Here is a 17,935-nt window from a genome sequence, read left to right on the forward strand (position 1 = left end):
AACTCATCAATCAAGCACCTCCTTTGTCTCTTATGCATCTTGCTCATGATAAAGTGAAATTGTTCACCAGATTTGATAATGGAGGTATATTTGGTCAAAGATAATTAGGCACATCAAATAACCTGCTAGCTATGAATAGTTAATATTATTTCATTAGAACTAGGCAGGAGTCATTTGTAAAAGTAAGACAATGTGTTTTGATGCCCAGATGTGTTGTTATATTGTTGATTAATTATACTAGTATTATTGCTTTAAGTAAAGTTGCACAAAGATATCAGTGATCATACAGGAATGATTCAAAAGTTTATCAACACACTATTTATTTATTATGTGTGGCTTGAATTTTTGAAATTAATATTTGATCACCTTCAAAACAGAATATACTTCTCCCTTTTAAAAGGTCTGCTGGATGAACACGCTTATATTACTCCAAATTGTATGCATGTATATTTAGGGAGGATGCAAAGCAGAACTAGGAACTGTCCTCTTTATTTTCAGGTAGTATAAGTAATAATAGAACCTATACAGCCTTAACTTACATTGTGTAGGCTATTTAATATTACCTAAAAAATAAAATGGACTGCTCACTTTCTGTTTAAATTGTTCCTGAATGAACACTAATCTTCCTCTGAATTGTAACAATGTAAGCTTTATCTTCTGAAACCGGTGTCTGTGTTGTTTTTCTTTTTAATCTGTTGTTAATATAGTATTTTTTCTTCAATATCAGTGTATTCAATGGTGGCTCATGTTTTTGATAATAAATTAATTTGAAGCTTGAATTTATTTGTTTACTAAAAATATCCAGTGCTGAATTCTTAATCCCCATGGTGGAAGCAATGTCAAAATGTTCATCTTGAGTAATGAGCCAACAGCATGCAAATGTAATGCATATGCTAATATGAGTGACCAATAAATTGTCCTACTTTGTAGCGTGTTTGATGCTGTGTGTTGTATTGAGTATACAAGTTGATAAGAAATGGTGAACTAATATAGATATAACAGAAATAATTCCACACAGCAATTACCTATGGGAGTTTCCATAATTTGCATTGAGTTTTTCAGCAATATTTTTCTACATTTACTAAATCAATCATAAATGTGCAGATTTCAGTGTAAAAATGAATACATGAACCGCAACATGTACAAAGTTCTTCTGCTATACTGCTATTTACACCTGCTGAACAATTGTAAACACATAGATTGAACATAGAGATGATTTAATCATCATAATTTATACAAATGACAACTCTGATTTATAATAATAATAATAGTAGATTGAGAATGATGACATAGCTAGAAAACACGATGATAAACTTCCTTCATGCTGGGTAATTTAACTTGTAACTTCTACATAATCTGGATTCTTCTTCAATATAACAAATCCTTCCATTATTGGTGTTAAACAGATATCTATAGTTAGTAGGTTAAGGTACAAATATATCTTATTAGATTGAATGATATAGAGAAACTATGTGTGTATTTAGATGTAATCAAAAACCTGAGATTGTGAGTGGCAGGCTTTTAAGTTTATGATATTGACAGTTGGATATCAGATGAATAAGTTAATGCTACTATCCTAAAAAGATAGGATGAGATAAGATTGAAGGCAATATACCATTGTCTACCAGCTGTCATCTATTCAAACATGCACAACTATCCAATGCTTAAAAGAAATAGTAAGATAATTCACTGAAAGGAAAGATATCCTGGACAGATGTCAACCATCAACAATGAGAATCTGTCCTAGCTGCTGAAAGTATTTAGGATAAAGCCAGAAACACTGAAAGTAGCAACCGAAAATTTCCTAATTTTTGTAAGTATTTATGGGTTCAATCTCCACCCATTTGGATCATGAAATACAGTCTACTAATTGTAAAGGATACATTCTTCTGTAGCTAGTTCAGCACGTTCACCATGAGCCAGTAAAACTGGTGTGGTATGGGTCTGAAATCCAGTAATTGTTTTAGGTTTACCAGCCTGTCCTACCACATCTACAGCTTGACCAACACGGACTGATACAGGCATGGGACGTAACTCTTCATCAAATGTTACTAACATACGTGGCTGCATGGCAGATACCAGGTGATACAGGACATAATGAGATTTACCCAGGATTACTGGAATATAAATGATTTCAATATGTTAATCGGCTACATTTAAAGACAAATAGTTAAATTCTAACTTTAAACTAGATATACCACTGCTTAGTGCAGCCTTCCTTCAAACCCAGTTTCACCACGTCATTAATGTAGGTTGAAGGGGCTGACATGGAAAAAGCGTCTAGTCTTTCAAACTATAAATTGGGACCCTGTGTGCTTCAGGCTGTGCATTTCAAAGATCCCTTGACAGTTCGAAATCGAAAAAGATCAGGCTAAGAAAGCTGTCCTGTCTTCATAAGCCTAATTAGGTGCAAAATCCATAGAAGCAATAAAACAACCTGTTTATACAACAAAATGATCAAAGACAATTATTGATGTCATGTGATAAGATTAAAATACTACTTACTATTTTTGACATCTAAACATGAAACCAATACAGCCATTAAACCAGCTACAGCCACTGGGCTTAATAAGGTCCTATCACTATGGTAGGGTGACAGTGTCAGAGTTCCTTTACCAAGATGACATAATCCCTGAGCTAGTCTCACCATAAACAGATTGTTAGCATCTTTAGCATGGTACAGAGCTAACTGTCTTAATAGAGCTGCTAATCTGGCATTGTTAGTTCCTGGAATGGAAGGAGAACACTTTTGATATATTATTATTCATAGGTACAGTGGTATAGCTGCAAAAGTCAAACTAGTGATAATAAATATCTTAGATGTCAGAATTACAGCAGTATAATACCCACAGAATATTTCCATGTCCCATTCTAGAAAATGAATACTGAATTTGAGGTTGAATATGGCAAGTGCTGTGGCAGGTGTGTCTACTTCAGTTCAGAAAAATATAAATCCAAGGTTTGTTAACCTGTACCGACATAGCTATTAATATAATATAGTACTTACCAGCCCCTACTATTCCCATAGCTAATATAGCATTATGTGATACTTCAGGATCAGAATCATGTGAGAACTTACTCAATGTATCTAATATTTGTAGTTTAGGATTAGATACAGAGATTAAAGCTAGAGCTAGTGGTACAGCTCGTCTCATACCAACTTCACCGTATCGTAACTACAAATAATATAAAATATATTCATCTTTTGATACTTCAAACATTAGATATATATTATAAATACATTCATTAAGTTATAAAGGGTATCTTCAATACTAAATGATCTGTAAGAGTATAATTGACTGCTTGGAGAATATAGTTCTCCATAGAAACAGGAACTCTCTTGAATGACAAAAAATGGCAGAATATTTCAAAGTTTGTAAGATTAAATAGCCTAAGCAAGGGTCAAGCAATACTTGGTATCATGCATTCAAAACAAAGTATCAAAGTTTTCAAATGAATTATGACATTCTGAAATACCACTGAATAATCAACATAGATACTTACAAGATGTCCAAAAGCCCTAAATGCCATTTCACTACCAATATCTTCTCCCATAGCTATTAATGCTATACCCAATACACTAGCACCTAGTTTGAAATAATCAAGTCCATTATTATCGAAAATTTTTACTTCATAGTAATATCAACTTGCTCTGTTTCAAATATTGGTAAATTTTGGACAGAATACCAAAATGAACATCAAATAAGGTTAAAACAACAAGTAGTAATTTAAACCATACTAAAATTTTGATATATGCTAAAAAATAAAATGTTAGAATTGATTTCAAGATATACCTTGTTGTATTGTGAGATCAGGACCAGCTGGCTCTTTTTCTTTTTTATCATCTTTTTTCTGTTTCTTATCATCTTTCTTTTCAGTCTCCTAAAACAATCATTATTTCAATCAAAATATCATATACTCAAAACTCCCATAAAATGAACGAACTCATGTGTCTATGAGTTTTCATTATAACACAGGGACTTGATAACAATCGGTCAGTAAAGCAAAATTCAGTTCAGAGGTGGATATCTTCGTTTTTGTATAGTAAGAATACATATAATAATAATGTATTAAAACAGTTTTGTAAGCCCTTTTTAAGTGTATCAGTCTAATATGAATATATATGTGTAAGCATAAGGTACTAACCTGATCCTTGGCATCATCATGCTCTGAACAGAGATGTAACAAATGTTGTACTTTTAATACATTACCAGTACCTAAAACAAGATGTAATACATTTTTCAAACTTTTAAAGATTGGGTTCATTTTAATGACATTGTGTGACAAAAAAGAAGAAAAAACTAGAACTAAGAAATATTTTGATGGGTGTATATCGTAATACATACATATACCAATAGCAGAGGAGTTAAACTAATGATGTTCAACTTACCAGCATATGCACAAACATCAACTAAAACAGTGGCCATGGATTTTAATGGTTCACCAACAACTTCTAGAGCTACTAATGTAGCATCAACAGCATCTTGTTTTCCTGGAAGAAAAAATGAAATATCAAAATTTTGCTGATCTTTGTAACGTGAATGAAGACAGACAATGCCAGAGAGTGTTCTGTGAGAACAATAAGTAGCTTACTTTCTTTAATGGGGTAGTCTGAATTTTTAAGCAGGTTGGGTAGGTTAAATGCAAATTATTGAAAACTATCGATCATAGACTGTGGAGGGATCATTTCACAGTCAGACAGTCAGTGACACCAATGACCTTATTACTAATGATATGAATCTACCTAAATAAGGCAAAGCAAGACCTAGAGCTAAATATCTAGAATAGGTGTTCTTAAGATCAGCTTCTGATTTCTCCATCATAGTCTGTAGTATAGTAGATGTTACTTCACCATTACAACTACCTACAGATATCATACCACAAGCTAGAGCAGCCATACCAACTACCTAGAAAATAAGTTATTTTTTACATAGTCAGTAACAATCAACCTTCTAGCTTTCAGGCTTTCAATCCACAATGATGTGATTGTGGGTGCACATCTGTATCAGCTGACCAATGTATCAGAAACAAAGATCACCATTTGTTTGACGTAACCAAACAATGGTGCCATAAAATATTTTCAAGGCTCTAACCGAATGTGCTACCCATCCTTCAATTAATGAAAGGAAGATATTACCTCCATGGTAGATTTGGAATCACCTAAAACTGGTAATATTAAACTGATGACATCATCTCTATTAGAACCAGCATAAGCTAAACCAAGACTGAAAATATAGAAATAACATAATCTAAATATTTTCTAATGGCTGATAAAATACAGTAATCTGATTGGTTAAGAAAGTTAAATATCAATCAAGTTAAGTGACTGGCCAATAAGATGAATGAAACACAAAAATCATACTAAATCCAGGGTTCGTGAAATATTTCCTATTAAATCGGAAACTCCACAAGAAAGAAGTAGAAATATTAACTTACCCAACTATAGCACCAAGTCTCATAACGTTATTGTTATGCATGACATAATCTGTTAATAGAGCTAGAGCAGGATCACACTCATTACGTACACCAGAATTCACAATACCACACGCTAATAATGCCCCAGCCTATAATAGTTTTACATCATTCAATACAATTTATAAGATTGTTAAAGGCATCTGTACAACCAATCCTATCTTAGATACAGGAATTACTAAGCTAAACCTCTTGGTAATATTGGAGATAAGTTAAGTTCATATATGAGTTTTCATAATAGCTTTTTGTGTCATTTAGCTCGAGATTAAATGTACTTCACTATACAATGTTTCAGTTGTAAAGCCATAAAGTAATAATAAAATTGTCTCAAAGCTTACCTTTATATTATCTTCTGAAGAGTAGAGATATTTATCAATCTGTGTTAAACCACCATCTACATCCCATAATAGTATTAAACCTAGAGATGCTGCAGCACTTAACATACCTATAAATAAAATAAAAATAAAATGAAATATAAAATAATAATATATACAGTAAATTACTTGATTAATGATGCCATAGAAAACTTATTTTCTGTTGCAGGCGTCTGATTGAAAATTTGAATGGTGCAAATTGATGCTATCAGTGTCCTCGATACACATACAAATTTTAGAAGAACCACTTTACAATCCTTTTAAAGTTATCTTCTAGACCATTAAAATAAAACAGACACCATCTTGTTGTAATTGAAGTATAAAGAATTACTCTAACCTACCATAATCTCTATTTTTAAAGAACCAGTTATTACCATCTTCCATCAATAGTTTATCAGAACCAAAACCAGCATTAACAAAGCCATTAACAAATGATGCTGATAAATTCTGTCTAGCACTATCTACTGATCCTGCTCCTAGTGATGATCCTGAAGATATAACATTGCTCAATATAGTATCAAATCTTTGCAAGCAAAGTTGCAACAAATTATTTTTTTGCAGCAATTTTACAAAATGAATCACATTTTTGTTGCCAACTGCTTCAGTTCACATATTCAAAATCTTGGAAAAAATTTTTCGTCATGTTTGATTATGACATCAGTATTATAATAGAAAAATACAACATAACTTACTATTTGGTTCTAAATGGCTCTTATAAATATCTTCGGGTACTTTAGGTTCCATTATGTCCAACTACAAAATATATATTTATAATAATTATAAATTCAATAGGAAAACACCAGGAGGCTTCTCAAAAACTTAACTGAAGATTATGTTAGTGTTCCAGTCATTTGATTGATCAAACACTAAAATTGATCCGATTGGTTTGGATATTACATTAATACTAATTTCATACTCATTATAATAAATCACTGTTAAATTGCATGAAATCGAATGAAGTTAAGGAAACTAAAATTGTTTTGTTGTTGGAATGTTGATTTGATTGTGTCGGCCAGTATTTCTAATTCAAGACCTACAGTAAATAATAACTTCTCACATACCTCTCTAGCCAATGCTAAGAAGTTGTTATTTAAATGAGCATTGGACATAATTTCTGTTAATTCATCATATTCCTCAATATCTTCATTTAATTCTAAAAATATCTGTTGTCTTCCTAAAAGGTAGGCAAGCTGTTTCTGCATATGACTGAAAAATATAATAATACAGCATAGTAAGAAATATATTTCAATCAACAAGAAATTTATGTCTGTTTACAAGGAATTTAATTTGTGTCCATCACATTACAATAGCCGGCTCATAGTGAGCTTTCTTTCTTTACCCAGAGGCAACCTAAGGGGTCAGACCACCAGATGTGATCTGAGGCTAAGTTGGAACAGGAAATCACGGATTAATTTTGGAATTGAAAATTGAAAAATATAATAGCCTAAATCTGTTGCAAAATTATGTAATCTTTAATGCTATTCTACAGCAAAATGTGACTAAATTTTTTTCTCCAACAATAGTAAAAGGAAAATTTAACTCATAGAAAGCACAGGTCTAGTCCCACTTTGGCAGCAATTCACTAGATATAACTAAAGTATAAAATACAAGATAAAACTTACACATCATTACAAGAATAGAAGATCTCTTCAATAAGTTTACTATCATTAAGTTGTAGAGCAAATCGTAAAGCCTGTGGATACTGTTTATATTTTCTATATAATTCTACAGCTGTTTTTATTAAGATGGTATTTTCTGGATCAGGTACATATGGTACACAGCTAAAAAAAAAAAAAAAAAAATATAGATGATAAATTTAATTTATTTTGTCTGGATTCAGTCCATCAAAGTAATTTCTGCTGATCTGAATTAAGATTCTGATATTTTACTTCCCATTGTAATCTACTATTTATTAGATTGTCCTCAGAGATAATCCATATACCCATTTCTGGTAAATGACACCATCACCAATCTACAGAGAACAAATTCATCTGACTAGGTCTTTGTAGTTATTACAAGTCAGCAAACAGTTAAATTGTACATTCATCTTATGTATTTAACTTTGAAACCTAAATAAAACCCTTGATCCTATTCTAAGGTAGTCAAAAGATATGTTACTGTATATATCTCATATCAGGTGTTATACACAAAAACAAATAACCATTTTTATCATGTGTGTCTAAATGTGCAAACTAGAAATTTGTTACACCATTTTACCAGGAAGGGAAATTTGCTGAGAAATATGGCTCCACTGTGTAACCAGTTGATTTATTTGTTTGCTTGTTTGTTTACCTGGTAAGATAAAGACAAACTCTAGAGTAAACAGAGTCATCAACATAATCTTTTAATAAATCTAATTTCTCAATCTCCATCAACAGATCACAAGCCTCAGCTTCAGCATTATGAGTCATATGATATGGTACTATCTGTTTGATCATTATTAATAGTTTCTCTTTCATGGTGGCACCAGAAGCATCGTCTTCAGCTTCCTGCCATTCTGCTGCTACTTGTCCTGTTAAATGCCTGAAAATAAAAAACATCAATTCTGAAATATGATCTTTTCGTATGATCATTAATGACATCAGTATAAAATGTGGCCTTTATTTGCATGGAAGTAACCAAATTTTTTTAATTTTGATCCTATTTAAGAAAGTAAACATTCCACATGCAAAAATTATGAAATACAGGTACACAAAGCAGAATTAAATGTATGAGTGTACAAATGCCATTTACCGTGAGCTCGACATTCAAAGAATCTCATTTTAAGCAAGCAGCTAAAAATACTGGTTTCACCCTAAACTATTACAGACATGCAAAAGTGTTACGTTAAAGAGTCAAAATTCACTATTACCTGACATATTCATGACCCCAAGAACCAATTTCTTCTTTAGATCCCAATAAACGGTAGTGTAAACTGTCTCTTCCATCACTCATAGTCATACCCAGTACAGATATAATATCAGCACAAAATTTCTATAAAAGACACATCCAAAACATCATAATTCAAGGTTTATGAAATCCTACAGGGTTCATTTTACTTACTATTGTGTCATTGCTCCTATTAATTATGTAATACACCATATCACTATAAATAAGGTAAGCTTTTAAGTATAGAGCAACAATTATCAAAACCTCCTTTCAGTTAAAAAAAAATCACCTTTTTTTGTTATTCTTCTCTACGATATTAATACACTATTATATAAACATTCTAAAGTATAGTAGAACAAATACGAAACCTGCTTTCAAAAAATAAGCTGCAGTCATCTTAAAATTGGGTGTGTTCAGTCTGTATCAATAATTGAAATCATTTACATACCTTAGTGTCCTTGTCTTTGATTTTTTCATGAATTTCTTTCAGACTGTCATAATGTGGTCGAAGGTACTTCAATGGTTTAGGTACAGAAGTCATTGATGTCGTAGAAGCTCTAATGAGAGTTCGTAAACTCTCCAAAGCATTCTTATAAAGTTTCTGATCAGATTCTTTCAACCTTTCAATACACAGGTTTAACTCATCATGAAGTTGCTGGTCTTCTTCAGACTAAAACGATAATAAAATTTTATACCTTTGGACCTGTAAAATACCTAAATTATTGATGTACAGCAACATCTTTACATAGGCTACCAATGTATAGACAGACGCCTCAGATTTTTATTCTGACTTCACTTGTTTGAAAAAATGTCTTGCCACTGAATATCAGAAAAGGAAATAAAATGTACAGACAAACTGGGCTCCTCTGACCTCACAGAATTTCATTAGCTATTTTCAATCTGAAATTTTTGTTAAAGTGGCTACACTTTGAGTAGACTTTTCTTAAAAGAATGGGCACATGAAGTCATGATATAGGCTAGCAAACACCACTTTAAGACTTTAATGAAGTTTATTGGTAACATTACTGACTGTCACTAACACTGGCTCATTTTATGATTAATGTCAATCTTATTCATTATATATTCCAACAAATAAAACGAAACATTTGGTCATTACTCAAGTACTTTGTCTTAATTTCTTACAAATTTTGTTGCAGAAAGTAGCTTTTAAATTAAGGTTCTATAAATGTAAATAAACAATGACCAATGAAATTTGATATATGATAAAGCAGAATTGAGAAATTTCAATGAAAGAAAACCAGCTTAGTAATGTCTATTCTGGCGATCTTAGGAGCTAGCTAACTAAAACTAAGAAATTGTACCATTTCCTGCTCTTTCGTATTTTCTCCATTCTTTTTCTTGTCCTCTTCTTTCTCAGTTTTCTTTTCTTCAGAAACCACGGGCTTCTTTTTGTCGGCCATGATTGCGGTGTTTACGCTTGCTTTGTTAGATGAACGCTTCTTAGGAAGGGAGGTAACTCCCTTTTACATTGTGTTGTACTTGTTTTGCTAAATTTTAGGTTCAAGACACTTCGACCAAAGCACTATAATTTAAGACGATTCGACCACTAACTTTGCTTCTGATAATTAGGGAGTAAAAAAGTAACAGAAAACAAACGATTTGCATATTCAATCTTTAATAAGAACAAAATAATAAGGCTGAAATTTTTCTAGAGAACTCAAATTGTAGAGTTTTGGGTAGGCATCATTTTTTAGGGAGGGAGGGGGGATTTTCTCAAACTGTTGGCTAATGAAGACGGGCCACATCATGCAGCATGCTACGAGAATAAGGGCCGTATGCTGTGGTCGAACTTTAGTCATACTTTACTCAAAGTCGAGCTTAAGTCAGACTTTAGGTATGCTGCGCTCGATCTTTGATGTAAGTCATGCTTTACTCGAGCGTTTTGTGGACAAAACTAAAGTAAAGTCTAAGATAGGGTGGTAGCAGACTTTAGCCGTACTTTATATACGTTTGCGATTGAAATTGTGACAATGGAAGATTATTTCAACCAATTACACCATAGATATTATAGATATTTACCATGTGGAGAGGAGATTTAAAGACCGCTCAAATCCAATGGAAGATCTAGACGAGAGTGAATTTACGAAATGCTTCAGATTTCCAAAGGATGGCGTTCTGCATATTTTTGAAATAATTTCAATCATCGATGTGACCAAACTGTACATATCCCACCATTACTATAGTTATTGGTATGTCTTCGTTGGTATGCTAGTGGCTCTTTCCAAATAAACGTGGGGGACATAATGGGCGTTCATCAATCCAGTGTCTCGGGCCGAATAGTGAAATTTGTATCAAGGGCTATAGCTATTCATAGGCCCGAGGTTATGTTTCCAGATGAAAATGAAATAAAAACAATACAACGAGGTTTTTACGACATTACGCAGTTTTCGGGGAAAATTGGAACAATTGGCTGTACACATGGAACAGTAAGTTGGGGTGTCTTCTTCTTGGTATTCCGAGGCGACGACATATTATTTGACATCTTGAATAATCAATCAAATTATGATTTGTAATGACCCTGATGCGTATTTATAAAGACTCCACGGAAAAGCACATGAGAAACATGCCAAATTCTTGCTGTCCGTAAGTGTACGATCAAAATTTTAGTTAAAATATGTATCAATCACTTTTTCTATTAATAAATATTAGAAATTAAATTATGATTCTTTGAGTTATCGTTGAGGTTCCGTACATACACAGAAGAAGTTAAACTTAGCAAAGATAAGTTTAAGTTGAAGCCATGCATACCGAAATGAATTAGTTACAAAGTCGAGCTCAGGCGAAACTTTACAAAGTCTGACTTTACCCGAAGTCTGACTTAGCGTTATGTTCGAGCGCAGCATACGGTCCTAAGTCTATTTTTATTTTTATTTCCTGCTGTCAAGAGAGATGATCAATGTGCACATCAATCACTTTTTTCCATCTCAGCCCCACTTATCTACATCACGGAATAGAATAGGTAGTAAAAGGCTATAGCTATGCTGAAATCAACCCTGAACTTGTAGATTAACGAGAGCTCGTCTTACTCACTTAGCAGCTAGGCCTACGATCAAACAGAAATGCCCAACGGCCCTCAGATTTCAGCTATCTGCAACTAGATGCCATATAGTTATTCCACAATAGCAGTGGTGGATAAATCAACAAACGGACAGAAGTATACACATGGGTACCGGACCGGCAACATATTACCAGATCGCGGTGGCTGGATCGGTGTCTTTGCTTCTCTTGGTCTTTGCTGTTCATATGCACCGAGTGTCACCAAGCTGCAGGCAATTGTCGCCATCAAAAGGATCGTTGACAGTTTACATATCTGTTCTTACTTTTCTTTTCAAGATATATGCGTAATTCAACATGATCCGAAACATCTGCCTCTATTCCAGAATCTGATAGATATGTTGACAGTTAAGCGAGCCGACAAAATAGTTTGGAAATAAGACAAATGTTTCGGTCGAGTTGTTCCCGATATTTTCTTATAATATAATTTAAAAAATTCCGATGTATTGATTGAGGACCGTTCCAGAAATAATATCGGAGCACCTGACTCTGGACCGGACAGATACTGGACCACTATAAATATATCGGACCACCCTTCAAAAGGCATCAATAAAAATATGACCATTTCTTTACATGCCGTATGGAACAGTGTGTGCACAATAGTCAAAAAAAACAAAGGTTTTATATTTAAATTAATTTATTTATTAGAAGAAAAATCCAAATAGCGGAATAATATAGACGCCCTATAGGATATCTAATATCTAGTAGGCTTCATTATGCTGATCTAGTCCCCCTGAAATAAGAAGATAAAAACCGAAATATATACATATATAGAATCTGAAACATGTTGTTACTCAGATTATCAAACCATGCGATCTTCAAACAAGTGACCTTTTCCTTACTGAAATTTGCACTTGTACTCTTTTCTGCGCATCGAGAGAAATATTACCTGCTATTTAAATTATTTCTTGTCGCAATAATCTTCATCAGTGCCGTCCCCACAATCGTCATTTCCGTCACATTTATAATCAATGGATAAACATTTATCATTACTACATTTAAATTCATCATTCGAACAATCGGAATCTACAAAACCAGAAAATAAATTAACAAATTAGATTTAAATCAGATTTCAGAGTCAAATGAGCTTAGCCTAAAGATATATCAAGATTTAGCGACCAAGTAGTACCATCAAGAAATGAAGTGAAGCTCCTCAGAAAAATATTATCAACAGACTTCATGATCACTGGACCACAAGTTCTCCCTTAAAAAGAATAACTGGTTTAGAAAGAAAATTAGAATCTAATATTGTACCTGAATGGAATGGATATGGTAGATGGTTTTCTTGCCCGTCCAGAATGTAATAATTACCACCAATAGATATTGGCAATTCACGATACTCCAGAGCAGGGTTGACAGAGAGATCGGTTAGTGGCTTATTGAAATTTGGAGCTATGTTGGATATTCCCGGTGTGATATCAATTGGTGATGGCATTGTGTTTAATTTCGCTGTGTCAGGAGGCACTATTCTTGGATCTGGAAAGGCTTTTGTCAAATCGTTTTGTCCAAGTGTAAAAGTGACGGCAGTGTCCTTTGGATCGGCTGCTTCAGGAGTGATCATCCTTGAATCGGGGAAGGGTTTTGTTAAAACATTTTGTCCAAGAGTAGAACTGACGGCAGTGTCCTTTGGATCGGCTGCTTCAGGAGTGATCATCCTTGAATCGGGGAAGGGCTTTGTTAAAACATTTTGTCCACGAGAAGAACTGACGGCAGTGTCCTTTGGATCGGCTGCTTCAGGAGTGATCATCCTTGAATCGGGGAAGGGCTTTGTTAAAACATTTTGTCCAAGAGTAGAACTGACGGCAGTGTCTTTTGGATCGGCTGCTTCAGGAGTGATCATCCTTGAATCGGGGAAGGGTTTTGTTAAAACATTTTGACCAAGAGTAGAACTGACGGCAGTGTCCTTTGGATCGGCTGCTTCAGGAGTGATCATCCTTGAATCGTGGAAGGGTTTTGTTAAAACATTTTGACCAAGAGTAGAACTGACGGCAGTGTCCTTTGGATCGGATGCTTCTGGAGTGATCATCCTTGAATCGGGGAAGGGTTTTGTTAAAACATTTTGACCAAGAGTAGAACTGACGGCAGAGTCCTTTGGATCGGATGCTTCAGGAGTGACCATCCTTGAATCGGGTAAGGGTTTTGTTGAAACATTTTGACCAAGAGTAGAACTGACGGCAGTGTCCTTTGGATCGACTGCTTCGGGAGTGATCATCCTTGAATCGGTGAGAGGTTTTGTTGAATCATTTTGACCAAGAGTAGAACTGACGGCAGTGTCCTTTGGATCGGATGCTTCAGGAGTGATCATCCTTGAATCGGGGAAGGGTTTGGTTAAAACATTTTGACCAAGAGTAGAACTGACGGTAGTGTCCTTTGGATCGGCTGCTTCAGGAGTGATCATCCTTGAATCGGGGAAGGGTTTCGTTAAAACATTTTGACCAAGAGTAGAACTGACGGCAGTGTCCTTTGGATCGGCTGCTTCAGGAGTGATCATCCTTGAATCGGTGAGAAGTTTTGTTAAATCATTTTGTCCAAGAGTAGAACTGACGGCAGGGTCCTTTGGATCGGATGCTTCAGGAGTGATCATCCTTGAATCGGTGAGAAGTTTTGTTAAATCATTTTGATCAAGAGTAGAACTGACGGCAGGGTCCTTTGGATCGGATGCTTCAGGAGTGATCATCCTTGAATCGGGGAAGGGTTTTGTTAAAACATTTTGGCCAAGAGTAGAACTGACGGCAGTGTCCTTTGGATCGGCTGCTTCAGGAGTGATCATCCTTGAATCGGTGAGAAATTTTGTTAAATCATTTTGACCAAGAGTAGAACTGACGGCAGGGTCCTTTGGATCGGATGCTTCAGGAGTGATCATCCTTGAATCGGGGAAGGGTTTTGTTAAATCATTTTGACCAAGAGTAGAACTGACGGCAGTGTCCTTTGGATCGGCTGCTTCAGGAGTGATCATCCTTGAATCGGGGAAGAGTTTTGTTAAAACATTTTGGCCAAGAGTAGAACTGACGGCAGGGTCCTTTGGATCAGCTGTGCCTGTATTAGGAGTTATCATACTGGGATTGGGATAAGGTTTTGTGGAACTGGTTACTAATAGAGTGGTAGCTGGATTGTAGATAACTGGTGAAGGCACCACGTTAAACGTTTGAGATTTAGGAGAGACGACTGTATCCGATTTATCCGGTGCTGTATTATAAATCATCGGTTGTTTGTCGGTATAAGGGAGAACAGGTGCTTGCTTCAAGTCATATGGATTTTGAGATATCTCCCCAATACTAGCATCGACTTTAAATGTATCTGCTTCTGATATTGGTAGACTCAAGACTTTCTTAGCTTCATTAACAACACCAAGCATGTTTCTCAAGGTCTCTGTTACCTCCCCTGGAAGTCCTGTTTTACGATTTAATTCACCGACGATGGAGAGTATATCATTCAGGATAAGCTGTTCTTCTGGAATGGTTGGAGTTCTTTCCACTGTGTCTTGAGATTTAATCAACTTCGAAATTTGATCAAATACTGGGATAATGTCCACTCTTTCAGTCGGTGCAACCAATTTAATGGTTTCTAACAGTGAACCAAGCTGATCTAAAATTGACTTGACCTTTGGTATCTCTGACACTGGAATCTTTGATCTTATATCCTCGATGATCTCAAGCAAAAGATCATGAACTGGTGCAAGTTTAGCACCTCTTCCCGTATTATAGGAAGACTTGATTTCGGTTATTGAAGCATATAGTTGATTTAAGACAGGTAGTAATTTTCTAATGGAGAGAACCTTTGTCTGTTTAGCTAGAGAGTACAGATTTTCAAGTAATGGGTACATTGAAGATGACAACCCTTCTAATTTTCTAGCTTTTGAGACTATAGTATAGAAGCGATTGATTTGAGGTTCCATACTAATAATCAGAAGTAATTTCGTCTTCTCTCTTTCAATTGTCGACATGAGTTTTGTAACTTCGTCCATGAGCCCAGGATTTGAACTAAGGTAAACAATTGTCTGCTTCAAAATAGTAATAACTCGATCTAAAACTATGACGGTCTTGGATGGAGTCTGTGCATACAAGACAGATTCATCAAAGATGGCGATGGCGTTATTCAACAAGGTTATGGCTCCGACTGGTACACCCGGCATCCTCCTGATCAAAGTGGAAGAATACAGTATCTCCTCCAGGATGTAATAAGCCGAAGGACGAAGTCCACTATCTTTTCTGATTATCTCAACAACCTGAATAATTCTATCCAGAAGATAGGACACTTCACTTGGTAAACCTTGTACCTTGGTCAGGATTATGAGTATATTCAATATACGCTCTTCAATTAACTCTAATGACGAGTCTTTTCCCGAGTAGCGTCTGATCTCATAAACTATGGACAAGATGTCATCTAACAATAGATAAACGTCTGTAACGGGTACAACCAGCTTTTTGATCTTTTGATACAAAAGAACTGTTTCATCAACCAGATAATGGACATCTGTTGGTAATCCAGGAGCCATCTTCACCGAACTGACCACCTGAAGGATTTCATCAAGCCGCTGATATAGCTCTGCCGGTTGGGTCAGTACAGGGATTAGTTCTGCTACCTTTATTGCTTTTTCGACAATTGGATTCAGCTTCACTGGTAAACCGTTATTTCTTCTGATTTGGATCAAATTGAAAGTCAATTTCTCTATCAATGGTAGATGCTGTCCATAATCCAACTTTGTTTCCAGGATTAGCAATACTAATCTATCTAGTAGTGGGTGAGTAACTGAAGGGAGCCCTGGTTGATATTTAAAACACTTTACAAGATACACCACTTGGTCTAATAGATACTGAACTTCAGATGGTACTTTGGATATTTTTGCCAGTTCATCTATGATAGACAGGATGTCATCAATTGGGAGTTTGGTGGGAGCTCTCGTGGATAATAAACGAAGAACATTATCCAATAGTGGTATAGCATTTAAGGGAAGTCCAGGATACTCCTTAACTTTGATGATTATCAGCTGGATGTATGGTCTTGTATCTAGGTACCAGGCCACCCCTGTAGGCTTATTATTCAAAACTGTGTAGATTTCGTTAATAAGGCTTTTAACCGATGTCGGTAGACCCAATAAGCTATTTAATTGATTTATCAGCTTCATAACGCCTTGATATCGTTTGATGTCTTCCGCTGAATCTTTTGGTGAATTGTTGAGACCATATATGATTGTAATTATTCGATCTAAAAGTTGCTGTACTTGCAAAGGAGCTGTAGAGGTCTTCTTGTACTGGTCTATTAAACCCCAGAGGCGTCCTAAAACTGATCGGATGTAACTGATATCGTGTGATATTTCTTCCAAAACACAGCGGATTCTATCAACATAACACTTTGCTTCCTTTTGTAAACTAGAACTCTTTCCAAGCTCTTTCAGTTTCGGATTGATGCTGATAATTATGCCAATAGTGTCTGAAGAAACTCCGGAATCGATTTTCAACTTTTTTGCAATTGCAGTTATCTGATCAAGAACTTGGTAGACGGAGGGCTGAAGTCCGGGCACCTGTTTCGACAAATGCACCAACTCATCCAAAAGACCTGCTACGTAGGAGTAATCACGGATGGCTACCACTATCAGATCCAACTGCGCCGATGCATCGTTTATCAATAGACCTTTCCCTCTTATTTGGTCAATTATTGGTAAGATGCTTCTCAAAAGCTGTGATTTCTTCCACGGTTCAACGGATTTAACAGCTTCGCCTAAAATGTTCTTTATATCATCCATAAGATACATAATAGAATCTGGAATTTTCTGAAGTTTAGTGAGACACTTAATGATGAAGATGATTCTATCAACATAAGGATCGGGTTCAGGTAGATTCTTAATTTCACTGACTATCATCTCAATATTTTCTAACATCGGACTTACTGCTGCTGTAAGCTTAGGCACCTTCCTCATTTGTTCAACAGTGGAGAGGATGTCTTTCAAGGGCTGGTAAATATTCTGGAAACGGATTATTTCCAACACTGCAGCTGACAATCTGTTCACCAAAGATACAGCTTCTGCAGGTAGACCTTTTACAGATGATATATCTTCTACGGTTACGGATAAGCGATCAAGAAGATCATGGATGTTTGGCTCAGCTGGTTGCTGTGGTAGAAGTTCTCTTACAATCGCCAAAATACTG

At 35.2% G+C, this 17,935-nt stretch overlaps 2 protein-coding genes across 2 annotated transcripts; both read right to left on the bottom strand.

Moving 5' to 3' along the window:
* Positions 1–1,200: 1,200 nt before the first annotated feature.
* On the bottom strand, positions 1,201–10,151 carry LOTGIDRAFT_187615 (hypothetical protein). The gene is made up of 20 exons (XM_009053661.1): positions 10,037–10,151; positions 9,163–9,384; positions 8,698–8,819; positions 8,139–8,369; positions 7,469–7,627; positions 6,908–7,052; positions 6,539–6,599; positions 6,188–6,334; positions 5,811–5,917; positions 5,437–5,564; positions 5,138–5,225; positions 4,745–4,907; positions 4,391–4,492; positions 4,147–4,217; positions 3,795–3,882; positions 3,505–3,587; positions 3,008–3,176; positions 2,506–2,727; positions 1,884–2,117; positions 1,201–1,410 (listed from the first exon to the last, which is right to left on the bottom strand). Exons 1-20 carry the CDS (start codon positions 10,133–10,135, stop codon positions 1,334–1,336), a joined length of 2,718 nt encoding a protein of 905 aa, XP_009051909.1. The 5' UTR covers positions 10,136–10,151; the 3' UTR covers positions 1,201–1,333.
* Positions 10,152–12,972: 2,821 nt separating this feature from the next.
* LOTGIDRAFT_115147 (hypothetical protein) lies at positions 12,973–14,991 on the bottom strand (the record flags this gene model as incomplete). Its single annotated transcript, XM_009053662.1, has 2 exons — positions 12,973–13,554; positions 14,614–14,991. 2 exons carry the CDS (start codon positions 14,989–14,991, stop codon positions 12,973–12,975), a joined length of 960 nt encoding a protein of 319 aa, XP_009051910.1.
* Between the last annotated feature and the right edge of the window lie 2,944 nt (positions 14,992–17,935).

The sequence above is a fragment of the Lottia gigantea genome (genome assembly GCF_000327385.1).
Source record: "Lottia gigantea unplaced genomic scaffold LOTGIsca_20, whole genome shotgun sequence".
NCBI classification, from domain to species: Eukaryota; Metazoa; Mollusca; class Gastropoda; family Lottiidae; genus Lottia; species Lottia gigantea.